The sequence below is a fragment of the Oncorhynchus mykiss genome, chromosome 6 (genome assembly GCF_057628025.1).
Source record: "Oncorhynchus mykiss isolate SJ-2025 chromosome 6, ASM5762802v1, whole genome shotgun sequence".
Classification (NCBI taxonomy): Eukaryota; Metazoa; Chordata; class Actinopteri; order Salmoniformes; family Salmonidae; genus Oncorhynchus; species Oncorhynchus mykiss.
Window position 1 is genome coordinate 84947461 of NC_143027.1, and position 23027 is coordinate 84970487.

Sequence of the window (23027 nt, forward strand, 5' to 3'; positions counted from 1 at the left end):
TACTGTAGTTTATGGCTGGCCTAGGTTGTATTTGTCAGGGCATACTGTAGTTGACGTAGCAAAGTGTTTTACAACACAAAATGAAAACAAGCCTTTTTTATTGGACAAGTTCAGGCAGTCCCTCCCTGTTTCAATGTGTTTTGTTCCATTTGGTGCCCAATGAAAATGACCCAGGCTGGTTGTGAAAGTCCTGGCACTCACTCACCTAATTGGCTTCTCTGTTATATTAAGATGTTCTGTTCTGAGAAGATTTGCGGGCATCAAGCTGGGAACCCCTTTAAGGACAATTGCTTTCGATGTGAAATGCTTACGTGGCAGTAATGAATGTCCTCTGGCATAATCCATGGACCATTGGTTATGGACGATTCCTTCATAGTGATTGGTTGATCAGCAGCTCCATGGTTCCACAGTGAAAGACAGTTAATTAACCATAGGATGAGAATCACATACTGAGGGACTTTACCAGACAAATTAGCTTGGTCTGAGGGGCTTCGTGTTTTCTATTGATTCCATTTATGTGCTGTCATGACAGTCTTGACAGCATATAAATAGAATGACTAGAAAAAATGAGATGGGATGGTACAGCCTCATTAAATAATATGTTCAGTCTATCATGGGTGCTAGATTGAGTTTTATTTGTTTTAATGAATTCCATTTCAGATTAATTAAAGCATTTGGGGAGTTGTATGATAATTTGAATTGAGGATAGAGTGTCTAGGTAGGCATTACCTTGAATAATGTTCAGGACAAGCTGACATGAGGGTATATACAGGCTATAGGCTAGGGTATCATATGTTTTTATCAATTCACAACCCTTGGGGCCTGGGGAAACCTGTCTGACATAATTCCTGTTCTAAAGCTGCTCCAAGTTACCTGACTTGAACATTAGTGAAGCCTCTGTGGTGTCCAACCTCTTATCAGTTCAAGTGCTTTCATGATCGAGTCCTTCCTAATTACTGACACCAACTCGGGAGCCCCTCCTGTTTGTTAATGACCTTTTTTAGTAGACCAACTGCAGAGACTCAGCACCAAGGAGTTTCAGAACAGAGGACAGCGCTCCCCCGACCACCAAACATGGGACAGACACACCAGACCGAGCAGAATGACCCGGAGATCGATGTCAAGGCGCTCCAGGACATGTACAAAAAGTTTGTGACAGAATGCCCGAGCGGTGTTTTATTTATCCACGAGTTCAAGCGTTTTTTTGGCATCGACCCAACTGGGGAAGTCTCTGAGTATGCGGAGAGCATGTTTCGAGCTTTTGACAAGAATGGGGTGAGATAGCCTATTGTATGCTGTCTGTTTCTGAGTTTTGCAGTTTTCTATATCCATGCAAATGAACACGGACACCCGTTTTTCTAAGTTTAGGGAAAAAAATGATTATTTTCAATTTGTCTATGTCTTTTCAGGATAACACCATTGATTTTCTGGAGTTTGTGGCAGCCTTGAATCTGGTCTTCCGGGGGGACTTGGAGCACAAATTACGCTGGTCATTTAAAGTATACGACAAGGACGGCAACGGCTATGTAGATAGGACAGAACTGCGAGCTATTATTGATGTAAGCACCCAGTGAAGGTCGCCCGAGGATTCCACAAAGTCACTTCGGTGTCTAGTGATTAAATTATCCAAGGGTCTTATGGGAGTGTCTTCTTCAGTGGTGGTAAATAAGCAGAAGCAGACAATCAGTTTATCAGTTAAAACTTTCTGGTCAGATGGCTAACTTTTAACAATTCTGATGAGACAATTATGTGTGTTTGTATGTGTGTGTGTAGGCTACTTTTGGTATAAGGTGTGGTTTAAATTACAAATCTAAAACAACTTTGATGTGTAAAAACATTAAGCGTGAATGCAAACCTGCAAACAGGTTCCATTGATGTAAGTTAGGCCTAACAATAGTAAAGGTTTTTAGGCCCTCTTACTTTGTGAATGATCTTGGCCCAAATAATTTATAACCATGTATGTATTGGTTACACACTGTTACTCCTTAATTCCCCCCCAGAGTATATATCGATTAAAGAAGACGTCCAAGAGAGAGCAGGAGGATATGCAGCTGTCGGTGAATGAAGTGTGTGAAAGAATACTGAAGACTGTGGATGTGGACAGGGACGGTAGGTGCATACTCAGTCTGAATGTTTACATTATGTGCAGTATTGGGGGCCAATTCAGCAGAGCTCAATGTTGTGGAACAAACAGATAGATATGTTTTGAAATCCCTCTTGTTTTCTTCTATATGTAGTCATGTCAGCTCTGTTCATGACATGTTTATCTGCAACGTTCCACAAGGTTTCCCTACTGAACGTGGCCCTGGTCTGCTTGTCTAGGTGTGCTGTAGGCCTGCACAGAAACTTTCAGTTTGTCTGTCTGCCTTGTTTTCTGAACAACCTTTCTGTTGTGATGGCCCATACAGGTCACATCACCCTGGAGGAGTTCATCAAGGGGGCCCAGGGAGACCCATGGATCATGAACATGCTCCAACTGGACATGAACCCTTATGGCTGGGTGCTGGAACAGAGAAGGAAGAGCGCACACTTTTAAAACGTCTGGAAAGACATCTTCATTTAACAGTTTTCTTCATTTTTTCCCCCCTTTTTTTCTTAAACTAAATTAGGTTCCAAATCAAAGCACATAATAGGAAAAAATACATTGCAGATTCATTCGGATTGTTTAAGCTAGTTTTAATTATAAGGACAGGAATGGTTGTGTCGTTTACCTTTCATAAATTCCATGAGATCTTCATTCTGAGTGAACCTGCAGTGCAGTTTTTCTTCATCTGTAGATGATCTCATTTGGGCCATATGACTTAATATGACTTAAAACAATGTCAGTTCCACTTGAACTACTTTTCAGAATGAAACAAACAGACAATCATAATATCAATACAAAATATAAAATTCCCAGTTCATGCTACAAAACCAACTTAAGAGGTTTTAAAAATAGGGTATATTTCACTCAAGATTCCATGACATACAGTAAGGCATTGTTGGGAGAATAGATGGATGCAGTTCAATGCATGAGTAATATAATTCACCTATTACAGTGCATTCAGAAAGTCTTCAGACCCCTTGACTTGTTCCACATTTTGTTACGTTACAGCCTTATTCTAAAATGGATTCAATTGTTTTTCCCCCCTCATCAATAAACACACAATACCCCATTAATGACAAAGCAAAAACAGGTTTTTAGAAATGTTAGCAAATGTATTAAAAATAAAACAGAAATATAACATTTACATAAGTATTCAGACCTATACTCAGTACTTTGCTGAAGCACCTTTGACAGCGATTACAGCCTTGAGTCGTTGGTATGATGCTACAAGCTTGGCACACCTGTATTTGGCAAGTTTCTCCCATTCTTCTCTGCAGATCCTCTCAAGCTCTGTCAGGTTGGAATAAGGAGCACCGCTGCACAGCTATTTTCAGGTCTCACCAGAAATGTTAGATTGGGTTCAAGTCCGGGCTCTGACTGGGCCACTCAAGGAAATTCAGAGACTTGTCCCGAAGTCACTCCCGCATTGTCTTGGCTTGTGGGCTACACTAGTTCATTTAGCAGACAAGATTTGCTTAGAATTCGGTGGCATTATTTTATACAATTTGAAAGTATGAAGAATATAGTTGAACATAGCTGAATAAAATATAAGTAATATTTTCTCCAAACGATATGGGGGAGTGAGCACATGCAGCAATTCTGTGTTGAGCAGTTAACAAAGAAACAGGTACTGCTATGTGCTTAATTTAGAGTTATTTATGAAACTTTAGTTGTGATGCAAATGTTGGGCTATATATATATATATTAATTTTTAATACATTCTAAGGCTGTATGGTGCTACTCTCATCATGATTTTTTAAAAGTTGCATGAAAGGCATGAGCTCTGCTTTGTTTTTTTGCGCAGGCTGTACAAACTCTCATTCACAGTCTGACAAGCACTTGATCATTCCTCAGATATCCTGGCTGCATCCCTGTGTGGCCGTAATGCTCCCTAATAAAAATCCATGCCTTTTGTGGCCAGTAGACATTGTGCCTTTGGGCTGAATATGATCATTATAATTCCTATGGAGAGTCATGTGAGCACCTCTCACTCACATGGCTGTCCATCACGTGATCGGGTCTTTCTCACAGGCAACAAGTGAAGACAGACTCGGGGACGCAATGGCGCAGGTCCTTATCCAATTGTGAGGAGCATATTGGAAGAACTCTTTACTTTTCGTCAGCCAACAAGATGAGTAGGCCTACCGAACAGCAAAAGTACTAGCCTATGTCAATCTACTATCCCCTATAGTACAAAAGTTTACCTATTCTATTCTGTGCGAAAAATAAATATTCCAAACAGTGTCATGACTATCTCTCTCTTGGTGAGGATCACAGGACAACAGATAGCCGAAACCCCCTCTCTCCCAGAGGAGAGGGGGAGTTGGGCCGGTTTTATGACTTAACGACAGGTTGTAAACTTTCTCTCTCTTGCACTGCAGTATGGAGAAGTAAAAAATTCCTTTGTTTCACTCCCAGAGAGAAACTGTCCCCGCCAAAACTTCAACATCAAAAGATTGGACATTGGAACATTCGTTTTTAAATCCAAATGTTTGCAATGGTTGGTAAGGATACAAACAATAATCATGTCATAATTTATTATTTTGTGATGTCATTAAGGATGGCATAACAAGATAACTGTAACTCTTAGAGTGTACACATCCGAGTTGTCAGGTTTGCATCTAAATGTTGTATAAAATCAATGATTAACATACCTTTCTGAAAATATACGGTGCAAATACTTGGCTAATCCCCCCCTTCATTTTACAGCCTGTTTATTACTATGTATTTACTAGGTAAGTTGATTAAAAACATATATACGGAGTAACAATTGGGTCCCCGATGTCGCCACTCATCTCTGATTTGCCACTGGGCACGCAATATCAAGTGCGCCTATAGGCTATTTAGTGTGGTCTCAATCAAATGATCCATAGCCTATAGGCTACAAATTGCATGCTTGTAGAAGCACAGAGCAAAGTTATATTTCTAAGATAATCAAATCAAATGTTATTGGTCGCATACACATATTTAGCAGATGTTATTCTGGGTGTAGCGAAATGCTTGTGTTCCTAGCTTCAACAGTGAAGTAATATCTAGCAATTCACAACAATACACACAAATCTAAAAGTAAATGTGTATATATGCGTGATGGGATGTATAGACATTATGGATAGCTGGTGGGATGGTGGAAATAAAACTAGGATGCATTACACACTGCTAATGGATATTCCAACCCTGAGCCCCGGCCTGCTCTGCGCTAGCTAATCAAAAGTGTTTGTGTGCTGCCTAAACAATGGCTGTGCTGCATAGGAGGCCTACGGTGGCAGTTCAGGAGGAGAGTAAGCCTACCTGTTTAACATATGACATGAGGGTATATGCTGCTATAGCCATAGATTTGTCGGTCAATTCCTCCACCCACCACGCACTCTTTAAATAGCCTATCTCAGTGTCATTGAAGGGCTGTTAAGTTAAAACAAAGAGTCGAATTGAGGGTGTATGAGAGGTTATCCCATAGGCCTGCCTTTAATTAAAGAAAATTGTAAACAAATAAAAAAAAAAACACAGGCCTACCGTTTGTTATTTTAAGATTTTGAAGAAAATAAAATGGATCTGATTATGTAAAGTGGTCAATAACAGCGCTTTGGTCTGTGAGACTTTATGTTAGGAACAAGCTGTAAAATACCTGGGAAAGGTGGGACTCTGATGCATATGGAGATATCATTGTTTAGTTTCTTTGACATTCAGAGGCTGAGCTACAACCCTTGATAGCCGAGGCTCATTTTTGGGGACTTTTCTTGGGAAGTAATCTAATTCTGTCACAGTCAATTTATTAAATGATTCAGTGTCCGTACAATAGAAGATGTTTAAACCCAGACAGCTTTTAGGGAAACACTTGTGACCTTCTCTCGTTGGGTTAAGCCACGGAAGAAGAGTAGCCAGCAGGTAAAGCTTACATGCTCGTGTGGCCTAATTTTTGAAAGTAACATCCCAGATAGAACTATGAGACAGATATTTCACCGGATGTATAAATGTGAAGCATCCGTTTGGCATTTCCACTCACTACCAAATAAGGTACTGAGAGGAAGCCCAGTGGCATTCTCATCAACGAAACATTTGATTTCAATAGAGTTTTCTGTTCCCAAAACTAGAATCTGTTACAAACAGAATGGACTAAATTTTGTAGAAAGTGCCAAAGTAAAAAAAACATGTTGTTTAGGAGTGCAAAGGCAAATTGCGTTATTGCACATGTCCATTTTAAAGTAGGTGTTCACTAATGGAATATGCAAATGCATGCTAGAACACGCCAATAGGATCTCTCTAACTTGTGCTTGGCTCTGCCCACCTCGTTGCTTGTTCTGCTCTCTATGACTCATTTGTTCCCATTGGTTTAAAGGAGACGCAGGGAGTCAGGAAGCAGGTGCAGTCGGTGAGTTTCATAGGAACGAAGATGGAGTAAATACAAAAACAGGAGACGTGTCAAAACATGAAAACAGGAAACAATACTACCTAATGGGTGATACAAAGGAGTGCTAGATAAAGGGGAAGTAATCAGGGAGTGATGAAATCCAGATGTGCCTCATGATGGGGCGCAGGTGTGCAAAATAAGGGTTGCCAGGTGTCCGTAATGAGGGTTGCCAGGTGTGCGTAATGATGGGTTGCCAGGACCGGTGGTTAGTAGACCGGTGACGTCGAGCGTAGACGTGACAATTAGAAACGACAGGGTGTGCTCCATCTTGGGTTAGTTATAAAAAATCTTTGGTACCATTCTCAGATTCCTAATGACGTCTCAGATTAAATTATTTGCAAATGGAGAGTTTTGTTGCAAACAAGACACACTGATTTGACATTGGAGAAATATGATATGATGAACACATAGGCCTATCTCTCTGTCCATTCTCAGTCTGTGATTAGAATTACATGACATTTTTATAAAAAGCAATGTTTTTCTCTGACCTGCAAATACGATGATAGATTCATGCAATGATTTTACTATAAAGGAGATATTTCCACCCCTACTCTTATCCATTGTGGTCTGCAAACCCATAACCTGGCCCCCAGCCCTGTACACTATCAAAATTACTGCAATGCCATGCAATGCATACAGGATGAAGAAACTGCAATCTGCACGCTCTGGACTCGGGTCTGTCCAAGAAGTGATGGTAAACATGTTCTCCACTACCCACTTTATGTTTAATTATTATTTTGGATATAGGGGAGGGTCACCTTTTTTAAATACTTTTTTTTTGCATTTTGGCACTATTAAGGTAAAAATATATTATGTTGAAGGGAGGGCCATCCATTTTCATTTCAAAGGTCCAATTTTCTCCATGTAACCGTTACTATGAATAAATTTCACTCCCTTACCGCTCCCTAAAAGATGAAATCGATGTTTCCCTTAGTCCTGCTTGGAACCAACGTCTTTCAAGATATGTTCGCCCTCTGGTTGGTATTGTAATCGTAACAACGCAGTCCTTTTTGAACAGACTACGGGTGATTTATGACAAGCATCCTGTACAGCGGAGGTAAAGAATGTCATTTTTTACCAAGCTAATCTACGGTGGTAATTTACTAGACTATTTGTATGAATGAAAAATAATGATGGTGTGACCTACTGTTATTATTTGATTTATTTCCTATTTATGTTATCGAAAAGTGTCTGGTACGGCCATTTCTTATCAAGAGAGAGGGTAAAATATCTATGGACTGTCCATATATGAAATGTGTAACCTGCTCAAGTCAATCGGGGGGGATGGAGTTATTTGTGCCTGAAGGGTGCAGGCTGGAATCAAACCCACGTTGACACATTGGGCTACAGATACGTTGGGCTACAGATACTTTGGGCTACAGATACATTGGGCTACAGGTACATTGGGCTACAGGTACATTGGGCTACAGATACGTTAGGCTACAGATACGTTAGGCTACAGATACATTGGGCTACAGATACATTGGGCTACAGATACATTGGGCTACAGATACGTTAGGCTACAGATACGTTAGGCTACAGATACATTGGGCTACAGATACATTGGGCTACAGATACATTGGGCTACAGATACGTTGGGCTACAGATACGTGTTGCAGTAATAGGACATAGGCCTAACGTTTGAGCGAGCGAGAAAAATACTTTTAGCGCAAGCCCTGATCCGAATGACTCGACTGCCCCAGCACAGAGAGAAAGAGAATTGCTCTTTTCCAGGGACTCACAAGGCTCATTTGAATGTCCTGATGCAGCAGGAAAATTCTCTGCCACAAAGAGGGATGAAGTTAAGACATCTGTACTTTGAGCTAATACTTGCAATCAGACTTCCAGTATATATTTAAAAGTAATCAGGTTAATTACAGTTGTGCAATAAGAATACAGTTATCAAAGAGAAAATATAGAGAGGCTTCAATGTAAAAAGATACTCACTCATCTAAGTCTATAAGCCTAGAAAATACCACAATGACATAGAAAATGTATGTCAGGAGATTGGTTAACAATATCTCCCATAAGTAAGAATATTTCCAACTTTTATCCTTCCCAGGGCAGATCCAAATCTCAATAATTACCCTAATGTAATTACCATCACTCTGCTTGGCCAAAACAATGATACAAAATAATAAAATCATCAAACACTATCAGAACTAAATCAACACAACTCAATCTAAATGATAGGAGCGCACATCTGTGTTGCTCCTGCTTTGAATCGACCGCTGTCTGGCAACAGAGTAACATAGTTATCAGTCAGTCCTTGCAGCCATAGCTCCATCTATGAATTTGGGTTACATTTCTCCAGCCCCATTCCTCAACCGTTTATCAAAAAGTGGCACAGTGATCACTTTGTTTCTATTGGAATTTGCCACTTTAATGAATAGGTAAATATATTTCAAGTTATCCATCTACACAAATAAATCAATACAATAGCTAAGCCCATTAAAACACCCAGGAAGAAGGGCCCAAGGAAAATGGGAGTGGATCTGGAGTAACTCAAAGGCGCAACTGCACATACAATACTGTTTAGAATATTAGACAAAAGGCTCCCTCCTTCCCCACTCTCATTCTTCCAGTGCACTCCAGCCTTCACTTTGAAAGAGAAATCTCTCGAATGAATAGCACATGCACTATGGCTGACAATAAAACCACTCCCTTGATTGCAACAAAGTAAGACTCAATGATTTAAAATGGTAAGAAACACCAGAATTAACAAAGTGCTCAGCATATAAACAGAACCAGTCAAACCCTGTCCTTTACAAAAAATGGAATCTATGCAGAAGTCATCAATTGCGAAAGGCTCATCAGATGTTGGAGCTGGAAGGAATAGAGACAGAGGTTTGATACAGAGATGCAGCATAATATGAATAACAATGTAACAATTTGGCAATTATGTAACAATCTTCCAGAACCAACTTCCTGTAGGGTCATCCTCACCCCCTACGATTTTGTTGTTGATGGAGCGGATGCCACACACGAAAGTGAGAATACTTTTGTTAGAATTTTGACATAATAACAATTGTAGAATTTAGCCAAACTGCTTTTAGATTGAGGCTGGACACAAGATGCTCGGGAATGGGTCTTGAATTGTATTTAACATTACACAATCCACCAGCACAACTCAACATTCCAGATAGCGCCAAGGAAGCCCAAAACGTGTCTTCTGCAGAGGACAGGACAAAGCCATAATAATACTTGATCAGTCATAGTGTAAAAACTATTGGTCGCTAAATCCGGAGAAATTACAGACAATGTAAAAAACTGTTGGTCATTAAATCCGTTCTCGAAGGACCATGTAAAAAACTGTTGGTCATTAAATCTGTCTCGAAGGACTTGATCAGTCATAGTGTAAAAACTATTGGTCGCTAAATCCGGAGAAATTACAGACAATGTAAAAAACTGTTGGTCATTAAATCCGTTCTCGAAGGACCATGTAAAAAACTGTTGGTCATTAAATCTGTCTCGAAGGACCATGTAAAAAACTGTTGGTCATTAAATCTGTCTCGAAGGACCATGTAAAAAACTGTTGGTAATTAAATCTGTCTCGAAGGACCATGTAAAAATGATCGGTCGCTAAATCCAGTAAGGATGAGAAATACCAGAGTTTTGGTGCAGGAACGGGATAATAGTGCTATTTAATGTTGTCAATCAGTCATAGGCTATACACATTTTATTTACTGTTTCATGGATAACCCACTTAAGAGGTTAACATTTTTCCAAATTGAATATAAATCATTTAGAGCGATTTAAACACTTGACATCATCTAGCGTGCATCATGTGATTTTATACTGTAACAAGTAGGCAAAGTCTACTTTTACTGGTTAAAGTGATGTTGCACACCAGATGATGTCAAAGTGTATCCTGGTGAACTTCTCATTGGTTTTTTTAAATACTTTTATTTACTATTGCTCAATATTTAAATTCTAATTTTGCACAAAACCGTGGCAGACTGGAGGGATCACTATCAGACACATCAAGTGACCATTCCATAAAGGGATTAGAGTCCAGGTGTTCTTTTAATATAACATTGGTTTCAGTCAGTTACAATCCAGTAAGAGAGAATTGGGAAGTGGATTGAAATCAGCTATTTATTGAGTGTAATGTAAACTCACCAGGTGTTGTTGAAGGGCCATCAGTTGTTGAAGTGGTCGCTGGAAGATATAGACAGAGAGGTTGGAAACTTAGCACAAGCACTTCCTGTAATGTCCTGTAGCCCCCAAAATATGAGATTTGGACTCTTTTATAAACGCTCAAAGCCCCACCCGCCTTTGATCCTGCTGATTGGATTGTATAGAGCAGTACAGCTGTTTAAACTCCTATCACCTGCTCCCCTTTCTCTCCCTGAATGTTGACCAATTCCACTGACTACTTAATTAAACTCTTTGCAGTCCATAAGTCATTCATTTTCAATGGAGGCAGATCACCTTGATTTGTCCCACTCTTGTGTGTTTTCCATTGTACCCTGCGGCAACCACCAGTTAGTTGATTTTAAATGTATTTTGTGACATTTTAAGAGTATCAACTCGACAGCAACAATAATTCAGGAGGGCCGAGGTAAACTATTGTTTGCTAATTCTAGAATTCATGAAATAATGTTTTAGCATGGAGCACAAGCCACCAGCACAACTCAACATTCCAGATAGTGCCAAGGAAGCCCAAAATGTGTCTTCTGCAGAGGACAGGACAAAGCCATAATAATACTTGATCAGTCATAGTGTAAAAACTATTGGTCGCTAAATCCGGAGAAATGACAGACAATGTAAAAAACTGTTGGTCATTAAATCCGTTCTCGAAGGACCATGTAAAAAACTGTTGGTCATTAAATCCAGCTAGAAGGACCATGTAAAAAACTATTGGTCATTAAATCCAGCTAGAAGGACCATGTAAAAAACTGTTGGTCATTAAATCCAGCTAGAAGGACCATGTAAAAAACTGTTGGTCATTAAATCCAGCTAGAAGGACCATGTAAAAAACTGTTGGTCATTAAATCCAGCTAGAAGGACCATGTAAAAAACTGTTGGTCATTAAATCCAGCTAGAAGGACCATGTAAAAAACTGTTGGTCATTAAATCCAGCTAGAAGGACCATGTAAAAAACTGTTGGTCATTAAATCCAGCTAGAAGGACCATGTAAAAAACTGTTGGTCATTAAATCCAGCTAGAAGGACCATGTAAAAAACTGTTGGTCATTAAATCCAGCTAGAAGGACCATGTAAAAAACTGTTGGTCATTAAATCCAGCTAGAAGGACCATGTAAAAAACTGTTGGTCATTAAATCCAGCTAGAAGGACCATGTAAAAAACTGTTGGTCATTAAATCCAGCTAGAAGGACCATGTAAAAAACTGTTGGTCATTAAATCCAGCTAGAAGGACCATGTAAAAAACTGTTGTTCATTAAATCCAGCTAGAAGGACCATGTAAAAAACTGTTGGTCATTAAATCCAGCTAGAAGGACCATGTAAAAAACTATTGGTCATTAAATCCAGCTAGAAGGACCATGTAAAAAACTGTTGGTCATTAAATCCAGCTAGAAGGACCATGTAAAAAACTGTTGGTCATTAAATCCAGCTAGAAGGACCATGTAAAAAACTGTTGGTCATTAAATCCAGCTAGAAGGACCATGTAAAAAACTGTTGGTCATTAAATCCGTTCTTGAAGGACCATGTAAAAAACTGTTGGTCATTAAATCCAGCTAGAAGGACCATGTAAAAAACTGTTGGTCATTAAATCCAGCTAGAAGGACCATGTAAAAAACTGTTGGTCATTAAATCCGTTCTTGAAGGACCATGTAAAAAACTGTTGGTCATTAAATCCAGCTAGAAGGACCATGTAAAAAACTGTTGGTCATTAAATCCGTTCTCGAAGGACCATGTAAAAAACTGTTGGTCATTAAATCCGTTCTCGAAGGACCATGTAAAAAACTGTTGGTCATTAAATCCGTTCTCGAAGGACCATGTAAAAAACTGTTGGTCATTAAATCCGTTCTCGAAGGACCATGTAAAAAACTGTTGGTCATTAAATCCGTCTCGAAGGACCATGTAAAAAACTGTTGGTCATTAAATCCGTCTCGAAGGACCATGTAAAAAACTGTTGGTCATTAAATCCGGAGAAATGACGGACCATGTAAAAAACTGTTGGTCGCTAAATACAATAAGGAAAAATACCAGAGTTTTGGTGCAGGAACGGGATAATAGTGCTATTTAATGTTATCAAGTGATGTTGCACACCAGATGATGTCAAAGTGTATCCTGGTGAACTTGTCTTTAAAAAAAAAAAAATTAAACATAGTCATCAAGTAAAAGTAGCTGTAGATATAATACTTTACAAATGTATTTCCAAATACATTCACGTAAACTACTTTAAAAAAACGTTGAATAATTATTTTGAAATGTATTTAAAGTAATTGAAATACATGAAATAGTATTTGAACCCAGGTTTGTTGAAAGTACCATTTGTCTGGAAGGCCCAGCGACCGGCGACATTGACATTGCTGGTGTAACTGAAAGTTGTGTCGTTGCTTTGAAATGACCCCGGGATCGAGAAGTAGTGGATGGAGTTGACTGTGTCATAGCCAGCCTAGAAATACACATATCATAGATCGTTATTATCATTTATTAAAAGCATCAGAGATAAAATACTATCCATACATAATTCACATCAGGAATGCAATTTATGCTCATGATAATGAATAGAAACCCATATATTATTCTTCATGAAAATGTATAATATGCATTCATTCTTCTGACCTGAATATTTTGAGTTGTTGGTGCAATCTCCCCATAGTTCATCAGGATGAAGGAGGATTGGCCACCAGCAATCAGAACCACTTGGAAGGTGATTTCCTTATATTAAGGAAATTAGATACACATTTTAATACATACTGTAGCCTCCTGTGTCATGTACCAATCTTGCACATTATACATCTTATATCATAGATTCACAGGCTTTTACTAATCGGCTTAAAAATAACTAAGCATCACTTTAGCTGACAATAGAAACAGAGTCACAACAAAAAGTCTTACTGTTCCAAAAGTGTTGTAGTAGGGAACCTTATCCCAGGTAGCAACGAAGACCCAATTAACAGAGAAGCCCAGATTTGGGAAGTACTGATTAATATCTTGTGTGGCCTGTTGAAGAACAGTGCCACTGCTGTACTGCCGGTAAGAGATGGTACCATTCCGCCTGTTGTCCAAATCGGTCCAAAACGGGGCGATCAGATCTCTTGAGGAAAATGCAGGGAATCGGTATGGTATGTAAGTGGCAAATGCTGCATTGAAGGTCAGATGTCCATTGTGGTTCACCTGAAATGAAATGTCTGAATTGAAATGGAAATAAAGCCTGTATGACAGTTTAGACACAACTGGTTACGCTTCATCATTTGTTTATTTGTAAGGACAGATCTTTGGAGAAGATGGTTTTGCATCGCTTACAACACTGACAAGTGAAAGTAAAGTAAAATCAGACAAAATGCGTGAATAAATAAAGTACATGCAACATATTGTATGGGACACTTTTAAATGTACTTTTAGAGGCCATTCAATACAATACTCATAACTAAAACAAAAGCAGTTTAGGTCAAAATAGATTAGACTAATAAAGGAAATAGAGGAAGTAACAGTGCAGGCAGAAGGTAATGGAAATTGTACTATAGAGGCACAAAATAGGCTAGAGGAAAACACAAAAAGAAATGGAGGTACTTATTCAAGAATGATCAAGTGTAATGTATTACAAAATAGTGAATTGGATGGAAAATTGTGAAAATGCACAACATTTCTCTTGAATCTTCAACATAGAAATTCTACTGAAAATAATTTACAAATGATGGAGTTATCCATGATTCAAATTATAATTTGAAAAAGGAAGCAAAATATTTTAAGCATGTTTTCTTTTCAGTCTCCTCTATTTGCACTGAATGGTGTTAACTGTTATGATTTCTTTCCTAATAATAATAATAATGTTAAATGAACACATTTACAGAAAGACCTGTGTGAAGGCCAACTTACTGAAGAGGAACTTCTTGAGGCTATAAAATCTCTTCAGTCTGGAAAACATCAGGGCTTGACGGTATACCAGTAGAGGTACATCAGAACTTTTTTTAATGTACTCAAATATCCATTATTAGCATATTTTAATTACTCCTATAGAAATGGTAGACGTTCAAGTTCTCAACAAGAAGGTGTGATTTCATTACTACTAAAACAGGACCCAAGTGGTAAGATCCAGTCCATTTTAAAAACAGGAGGCCTCTAATGCTTCAATGTTGTGATGTGAAAATCCTGGCGAAATGCATAGCACATAGAATAAAAAAGGTTTTACCAGATATTGTTCACCCTGATCAGACAGGATTTTTACATGGACCATATATTGGAGATAATATATGACAATTACTTGAAACAATTGAACATTATGAAACATAGAAGATACCAGGCTTGGTCTTCATAGCAGATTTTGAAAAGGCATTTGATAAAGTACGACTAGAATTTATATATAAATGCCTGGATTACTTTAATTTTGGTGAATCTCTTATACAATAGGTTAAAGTTATGTACAGCAACCCCAGGTGTAAAATAGTAAATAATGGTTACTTCTCAGAAAGCATTGAGCTTTTAAGAGGAGTAAAACAAGGCTGTCCGTTGTCTCCATATCTATTTATTATGGCCTTTGAAATGCTAGCCATTAAAATGAGATCCAACAGGAACATCAAGGGGTTAGAAATCCAGGGGATAAAAACTAAAATGTCAATGTATGCTGATGACTAGTTTTTTCTTAAGTCCACAATCTGGATCCCTGCACAGTCCGCAATCTGGATCCCTGCACAGTCTCAATCTGGATCCCTGCACAGTCTCAATCTGGATCCCTGCACAGTCTCAATCTGGATCCCTGCACAGTCTCAATCTGGATCCCTGCACAGTCTCAATCTGGATCCCTGCACAGTCTCAATCTGGATCCCTGCACAGTCTCAATCTGGATCCCTGCACAGTCTCAATCTGGATCCCTGCACAGTCTCAATCTGGATCCCTGCACAGTCTCAATCTGGATCCCTGCACAGTCTCAATCTGGATCCCTGCACAGTCTCAATCTGGATCCCTGCACAGTCTCAATCTGGATCCCTGCACAGTCTCAATCTGGATCCCTGCACAGTCTCAATCTGGATCCCTGCACAGTCTCAATCTGGATCCCTGCACAGTCTCATTTCATTTTATTTGGAATGCTAAGCCAGACAAATTAAATGTGCCTATTTATATAATGAATATGAGTTTGGGGGGCTAAAATGATTAAATATTAGCATTTGAAACCTCTCACTAAAAGCTTCACTAATACATAAATGATACTTAAACCCAAAATGGTTCTCCAGTAGATTATTAAGAAAGGCTCAGCCTTTGTTCAAAAATGGCCTTTTTGCATGTATACAGATTGAAACTTCTCATTTCCGACTGATTGAAAATGAAATGTTGTTTAAAGTATCGCCCTTTCTTAAACAAGCCATACAAAGCTGGTTACAATTTCAGTTTTATCCTCCAGACAAGATAGAACAAATATTACAACAAATGTTATGGTTAAACTCAAATATACTGATTAATAAAAAAACATTCTTTATAGATTTTCTTTTAAATGGTATTATATTTATTAATGATATTATGAATAGAAATGGTGGAGTTATGTCACATATTTAGCTATTGAAAATATATGGGAATATCTGCTCAATCCAAATTTACAACCAAATGGATGCAGTACTACCACACAAATGGAGGAGGCAAGTGGAAAAAGGAGAAGGAAGGGAACTTGTTTGCCTGCCATATATTAAAGATACAAACTGGCTGAAAGGAACTGCATAAATAGAAAAATGTACCAGTTCCATTTGAGGACAAAAATGTTGACAGCTGCGCCGTACAGGCTGCAAAATAAATGGGAAGAGATTTGCGATGTACCAATTCCATGACACATGGTTTATGAACTGGTACAAACAACTATACTTGATTCAACACTTAGAGTTTTAAATGTAAGTTTTCATATAAAATTCTTGCCACCAACAGAATGCTATATATAGGGGGCATACAACGATCTCAGCTCTGTAAATTTTGCCTACGAAGAGAGAGAATTAATAGATAATTTACTCTGGTATTGCCCCCATGTAGCTTGTTTCTGGTGACAGGTTCAAGAATGGATAAAAAAAATCACAACATGCTCTTAAAATTAACCTTACAAATAGCAGTGTTGGGCGATTTGGAAAGCCATAGTTAGTCAATAAATAATATAATAATACTCGTAGGAAAGGTTTTCATCTTTAGCTCACAATTTGTGGTTACTATGCAATTAGAAAGGTAAAAAAAAGGATCTAAAACATCACAGGACAATTGATAAATATATGGCACATGGAAACCAAACAAGGGTGGTCTATGGTGATAGGTGGGATGGGCTGAGAGTGGCTGAGGGTTGGGATTAAAGATCTGAGGTCTATGGTGATAGGTGGGATGGGCTGAGAGTGGCTGAGGGGTGGGATTAAAGAGCTGAGGTCTATGGTGATAGGTGGGATGGGCTGAGAGTGGCTGAGGGTTGGGATTAAAGATCTGAGGTCTATGGTGATAGGTGGGACGGGCTGAGAGTGGCTGAGGGGTGGGATTAAAGAGCTGAGGTCTATGGTGATAGGTGGGATGGGCTGAGAATGGCTGAGGGTTGGGATTAAAGAGCTGAGGTCTATGGTGATAGGTGGGACGGGCTGAGAGTGGCTGAGGGGTGGGATTAAAGAGCTGAGGTCTATGGTGATATGTGGGATGGGCTGAGAGTGGCTGAGGGGTGGGATTAAAGAGCTTATGTTTGGTAATGTATTATTGTTATGTGACTGCTTTATATAAAAGTACCATGTAGGTAAAATGTGTATGTAAATTGTATGTATATGTAGCAGAAAAGTAGTTAAAAAAAACAAAAAAACATGCAACATACTAATAAATACAGTGTGTACTACTATCACTCCATAATGTATGTAATGTATGTACTATCCCAGAGAGGTTAAAAACATTTATTTTTACGCACGTGTATCTGTTGATACGGTTTTCCAAAATAAACAAATGGCTGCTCCAGGGTTATAGGAGGGGAACTTCCATCATCGGATCGGGAGCTCACTGTGTCTCCAGCCCCAAATGGATAGAGTGGGCCTGAGATGAACAAAATGGTCCGTTAATAACAACATTACAATTAGGTCATACAGCGATTATCTAACAATCTGTCACGGCCAACTTTCTGCATTGTCATCCTCACCCCAACTATTTTGTTGTTGATTTGGATTATGCCACACACTAAAGGGAGAATAAACTCTTGGGATTTTTCAGCAATTCAGCCAAAGTAAGTTTAGGTCATGGCGGGACACAAGATGCTTGGGATTTGGTTTTTAATTTTGGAATATTGACAAGTGGCAGTTGGAATGCAAGTGCACAATATTTAAATTCTCATTTTGCACAAAACCATGGCAGACTGGAGGGATCACTATCAGACACATCAGCAAGTGACCATTCCATAAAGGGATTAGAGTCCAGGTGTTCTTTTAATATAACATTGGTTTCAGTCAGTTACAATCCAGTAAGAGAGAATTGAGAAGTGGATTGAAATCAGCTATTTATTGGGTGTAATGTAAACTCACCAGGGGTTGTTGAAGGGCCATCAGTTGTTGAAGTGGTCGCTGGAAGATATAGACAGAGAGGTTGGAAATTTAGCACTTCCTGTAAAACCCCGTAGCCCCCAAAATACGGGATTTGGTCTCTTTTATAAACGCTTAAAGCCCCACTGATTTTAGATTGCGGCGGGACACGAGATGCTCGAGAATGGGTCTTGAATTTTTGAATATGAACACATGGCAGCTGGGATGTAAATCATATTGTCTGACTTCTCATTTTGCCTGAGCAATTCAGCCAAAGTGAGTTTAGGTCATGGCGGGACACAAGATGCTTGGGAATTGGTTTTCAATTTTGGAATATTGACAAGTGGCAGTTGGAATGCAAGTGCACAATATTTAAATTCTCATTTTGCCCAAAACCATGTCAGACTGGAGTGATCACTATCAGACACATCAGCAAGTGGCCATTCCATAATGGGCTTAGGGTCCAAGTGTTCTTTCAACATAAGATTGTCAACCTGTTGTTTTATGTAAACGATGCCGAGTCTCCAAGGTACTGTGTAATGGACAGGGCTGTCTCACTGTCTGGAGGCTATGATTGGATAGAGCACAATCAGTGCATCTGTTTAATCTAGTGTTAGTGGGCAAGTGGACATTATTGTAATCCAAACCCAACCCTCATGTAAATTGTGATGCACAGTGATTGGCCACCCATCCAGTAGCAAACCCGCGTCACAACTATAACTTTATTGATCAAATCCCAGCTCTTTCATGACAACCCCACTAATATGTAATATTTGGTATATAACATAACATCTCATTAAGATGAGAGACGGTTTCAGTCAGTTACAATCCAGTAAGAGAGAATTGAGAAGTGGATTGAAATCAGCTATTTATTGGGTGTAATGTAAACTCACCAGGGGTTGTTGAAGGGCCATCAGTTGTTGAAGTGGTCGCTGGAGGATAAAGACGGAGAGGTTGGAAATTTAGCACAAGCACTTCCTGCTCCCAAAATACAAGATTTGGTCTCTTCTAAACACTTAAAGCCCCACTGATTTTAGATTGCGGCGGGACACGAGATGCTCGGATATGGGTCTTGAATTTTTGAATATGGACAAGTGGCAGCTGGGATGCAAGTGCATTTACTGCTTGTGAAGTTGCTAGCTAGCAAGTTAGCATAAACTAGCGCTAACTGGACTAGTCATTGTCTAAATCAGCTGTTCCCAAACTCAGTCCCCGGGACCCAAAGGGGTGCACGTTTAGTTCTCTAACACTACACAGCTGATTCAAATGATCAAAGCTTAATGATTAGAGGATTATTTGAATCAGTTGTGTAGTGCAGGAGCAAAAAACGAAATATGCACCCCTTGGGGTCCTGGGGACCGAGTTTGGGAAACCCTGGTCTAAATGACAGGCAGAAGCACATTCATAACAATAGTATGGTAACATCTTGTGGTCCAATGTGAATTACGGAGGGGGGGGGGTCAGTTACCGCAGTGGGCTATTTACCCCCTACTACCCTACCCTGCTGCAGCCACCGGTTGGTTTAAATGTAAGAGTAATGTGTTGCGTTGTCTCATGCTTCAACCACCAGTTGATTTAAAAAGTATTTTGTGACATTTCAAGAGTATCAACTCGACAGCAACAATAATTCATTACCGAGCCATGAGGGCCGAGGTAAACTAGGGTTGACTTCCATAGATTCACTTTGCTCTGATTTGATTCATTTTTTGCTAATTCTAGTATTCAGAAAATAATATTTTAGCAAGAGCACAAGCCACCAGCCCTCAACATTCTCAACATTCCAGAGAGTGCCAAAACCCAAAGCCCAAAACGTGTCTGCTGCAGAGGGACAGGACAAAGCCATAAGAAAACCTATTCAGTCATAGTGTAAAAATGATTAGTCGCTAAATCCAAAAACATTGACATGATTGTAATCCAAACCCAACCCTCATGTAAATCATGATGCACAGTGAATGGGGGACCAGTCAGTGGCAAGCCCGCGTCACACCTACACATTTACTGATCAAATCCCAGCTCTTTCGTGACAACCCCACCTATACATAATATTTGTTATATAACATACCATCTCATTAAGATAAGAGACGGTTTCAGTCAGTTACAATCCAGTAAGAGAGAATTGAGAAGTGGATTGAAATCAGCTATTTATTGGGTGTAATGTAAACTCACCAGGGGTTGTTGAAGGGCCATCAGTTGTTGAAGTGTTCACTAGAATATATAGACAGAGAGGTTAGAAATGTAGCACTTCCTGTAAAACCCCATAGCCTCCAAAATACAAGATTTGGTCTCTTATAAACGCTTAAAGCCCCACTGATTTTAGATTGCGGCGGGACACGAGATGCTCGGGAATGGATCTTGAATTTTTGAATATGGACAAGTGGCAGCAGGAATATAAGTGATTATTGTCTCAATTCTCATTTTGCCCAAAACCATGGCATACTGGAGTGATCACTATCAGACACATCAACAAGTGGCCATTCCATAAAGGGATTAGGGTCCAAGTGTTCTTTCAACATAAGATTGTCAACATGTCTTACAGTATATATACTGTATATAAAACAATATCTAAAGAAAGCCACACACTCTCTCACACACACTCCTATAGTATATGCAATACCACTTAAATGTAACTCAATTTTATCTTAAATGTAATCACTGTAATCCCCAAAAGTAACAGTTAAAAAAGTAAAAAAAAGTAAAAGTTATCATGAAGGGGCATAAACAATAACTACTAATGCTGCACACTCCAAGAAATGTACAAATCTCACCTTTCTGGTAAAGAAATATATAAATTGCTGCGGTGTAGTCACTTTTGAGGACACAAGCTCAAATACACAGTACAAATATGATAAAAATATGAAAAGATGAAATATTTGATAAAAACTGTAGTTTTGGGTCGCCTCCCTGACCAAGTTTCTTCTTGCACGGTTGCTCAATTTGGTCAGCGCTAGGCAGAGTCTGAGTAGTTCCATATTTTGTGCTCAAGGAAACTCTAGAAATTGTTTTATTGTCATGACTTCCGCAGAAGTGGGCTCCTCTCCTTGTTCGGGCGGCGTTCGGCGGTCGACGTCACTGGCTTTCTAGCCATCGCCGCTCCATTTTTCATTTATCCATTTGTTTTGTCTTGTTCCCTGCACACCTGGTTTTCATTCCCAATCACACTACATTTATTTATTCCTCTGTTCCCCCTCATGTCTTTGTGTGAAATTGTTTGTTTGTTACATGTAGCCCGTATTAGGCTGGTTAGCACCGGGTCTGTGTTTGGCCAGTGTGTTTTGGTTATTTTGTACCATTCGTGTACTTTGGGCGAATATTGCTATTTTCATTGGGTATGAATAAAATGTGCCTATTATCACCCATCTCTGCTCTCCTGCACCTGACTTACCTTCAACCAGTAGTGCACACCCTGATATTTATACCTTTCCCCAGATGACCTCCGAGATGAGGTGATCTACGGACTGTCCCTTGGCCTTCATGGTATAGTTTCTGCTCTGACATGCATTGTCAACTGTGTGACCTTATATAGACAGGTGTGTTTTATTTTTTAAATATTGTCTGAACAATTGAATTGGCCACAGGTGGACTCCAATAGAGTTGTAGTGACATTTCAAGGATGATCAAAGGAAATTGGATGCACCTGAACTCAATTTGGAGTGTCATAGCAAAGGGGTGTGAATACTTATGTAAATTTGAAATTTCTGTATTTCATTTTCAAAACATTAGCAAACAATTCGAAAAGCATGTTTTCATTTTATCATTATGGGGTATTGTGTGTAGATAGGTGAGAAAAAATGTATATTTAATCCATTTTGAATTCAGGCTGTAACACAAAGAATGTGTAACAAATCAAGGGGTATGAATACTTTCTGAAGGCAGTATAAGCAATTCCAATGCAAGTCAATGGAGAGTGAGGCATGCTCCAGTATTCTCCCTATTCCCCTCCCTCTCTCACAAGTACACGTGTACACACAAGTGGAGGCTGCTGAGGGGAGGACGGCTCGGAATAATGGCTGGAACGGAGTCAATGGAATGACATGAAACACATGGAAACGATGTGTTTGATACCATTCCACTAATTCTGCTCCAGTCATTACCAAGAGCCTGTCCTCCCTAATTAAGGAGCCCCCAACCTCCTTTGGTAGACACATACCACAGACATCCATGCACACCCGCGCAAAATCTTTAATTCTAATTCACAGATCTTCTCGAGTGACATTGTCACAATAGAAGTTAAATATAAGTTATTTTAGGATGCTTGTAGGCCAAGTTTTCACACTTGTAGTTTTCACACCAAGCATTCTTTCGGTAGAATAAGGAAGTCAAATCCATTCCTCTGTGTTAGTTCAGGAACTACCACCTATGCCTCTAAGACTAAGTGATGTAATCTCTGCTTGTTTCATGTTATGTAAGTATCTCATGACGGTTTCAGTTACAATTCAGTCCGAGTTGAAAAGTGGATTGAAATCAGTTATTGGGTGTCATGTAAACTCACCAAAATCAGCAGTGGTCACCTTACCTTTTGAGACAATGGAGGGGGGGTCAAGGTGAGCAAGCTTAAATTCACATGTAAAATACTAACACAATCATCAAGATACAAAGTGGATAAAGTACTTACTCGTCATCAACAAAAACATCACAAAAAGCATCATTTGATTCCTCATTGTCACAAGCTCCTTGTCCATTCAAATCTAGAAGCAAAATGTTTCATATTTATCGTCATAACCATGAATATCATTATCCCTTTCTTCAAAACTGTCTTCATTCACATTTTACATGTTCTATTCTACAAACAGATGTGTTAGAACAGCTCACCTGTTTCCGCGCATTCACCCTTTCTTCTGTGTAGTTCTGTTGGGTTGGGACTATTGGTTCCTAGGTATAGTTTATACGTAGGTATG

At 39.2% G+C, this 23027-nt stretch overlaps 2 protein-coding genes across 4 annotated transcripts; one reads left to right on the forward strand and one right to left on the reverse strand.

The window, feature by feature from the left end:
- Positions 1-933: 933 nt before the first annotated feature.
- LOC110506919 (guanylyl cyclase-activating protein 2-like) lies at positions 934-4330 on the forward strand. 2 transcript variants are annotated; one of them, XM_021586789.3, is made up of 4 exons: positions 952-1275; positions 1410-1559; positions 2001-2109; positions 2409-4330. In XM_021586789.3, exons 1-4 carry the CDS (start codon positions 991-993, stop codon positions 2534-2536), a joined length of 672 nt encoding a protein of 223 aa, XP_021442464.2. In that variant the 5' UTR covers positions 952-990; the 3' UTR covers positions 2537-4330. The 2 variants fall into 2 exon arrangements, with proteins under 2 accessions (XP_090095311.1, XP_021442464.2); XM_090239185.1 differs by lacking the exon at positions 1410-1559 and having other exon boundaries at positions 934-1275.
- Positions 4331-8848: 4518 nt separating this feature from the next.
- On the reverse strand, positions 8849-23027 carry LOC149983140 (sushi, nidogen and EGF-like domain-containing protein 1). Of its 2 annotated transcripts, XM_090239183.1 has the most exons (12): positions 22942-23027; positions 22745-22817; positions 22622-22645; positions 20299-20337; positions 19026-19064; positions 18136-18174; positions 17532-17653; positions 13523-13801; positions 13247-13342; positions 12950-13076; positions 10614-10652; positions 8849-9317 (listed from the first exon to the last, which is right to left on the reverse strand). In XM_090239183.1, the coding sequence occupies exons 2-12, from the start codon at positions 22809-22811 to the stop codon at positions 9178-9180; spliced, it is 1011 nt and encodes a 336-aa protein (XP_090095309.1). In that variant the 5' UTR covers positions 22812-22817; positions 22942-23027; the 3' UTR covers positions 8849-9177. The 2 variants fall into 2 exon arrangements, with proteins under 2 accessions (XP_090095309.1, XP_090095310.1); XM_090239184.1 differs by lacking the exon at positions 19026-19064.

Excerpts from the sequence above, each read along its gene's own strand:
- LOC110506919 (XM_021586789.3), top strand. The coding sequence starts at position 991 with ATGACCTTTTTTAGTAGACCAACTGCAGAGACTCAGCACCAAGGAGTT. Across the intron at positions 1,560-2,000 it reads AACTGCGAGCTATTATTGAT|AGTATATATCGATTAAAGAA; the intron begins GTAAGCACCCAG and ends ATTCCCCCCCAG. Across the intron at positions 2,110-2,408 it reads TGTGGATGTGGACAGGGACG|GTCACATCACCCTGGAGGAG; the intron begins GTAGGTGCATAC and ends TGGCCCATACAG.
- LOC149983140 (XM_090239183.1), bottom strand. The coding sequence starts at position 22,811 with ATGGACAAGGAGCTTGTGACAATGAGGAATCAAATGATGCTTTTTGTG. Across the intron at positions 19,065-20,298 it reads TGGCCCTTCAACAACCCCTG|CGACCACTTCAACAACTGAT; the intron begins GTGAGTTTACAT and ends TTTATCCTCCAG. Across the intron at positions 10,653-12,949 it reads CTGGGCCTTCCAGACAAATG|CGACCACTTCAACAACTGAT; the intron begins GTACTTTCAACA and ends TATATCTTCCAG.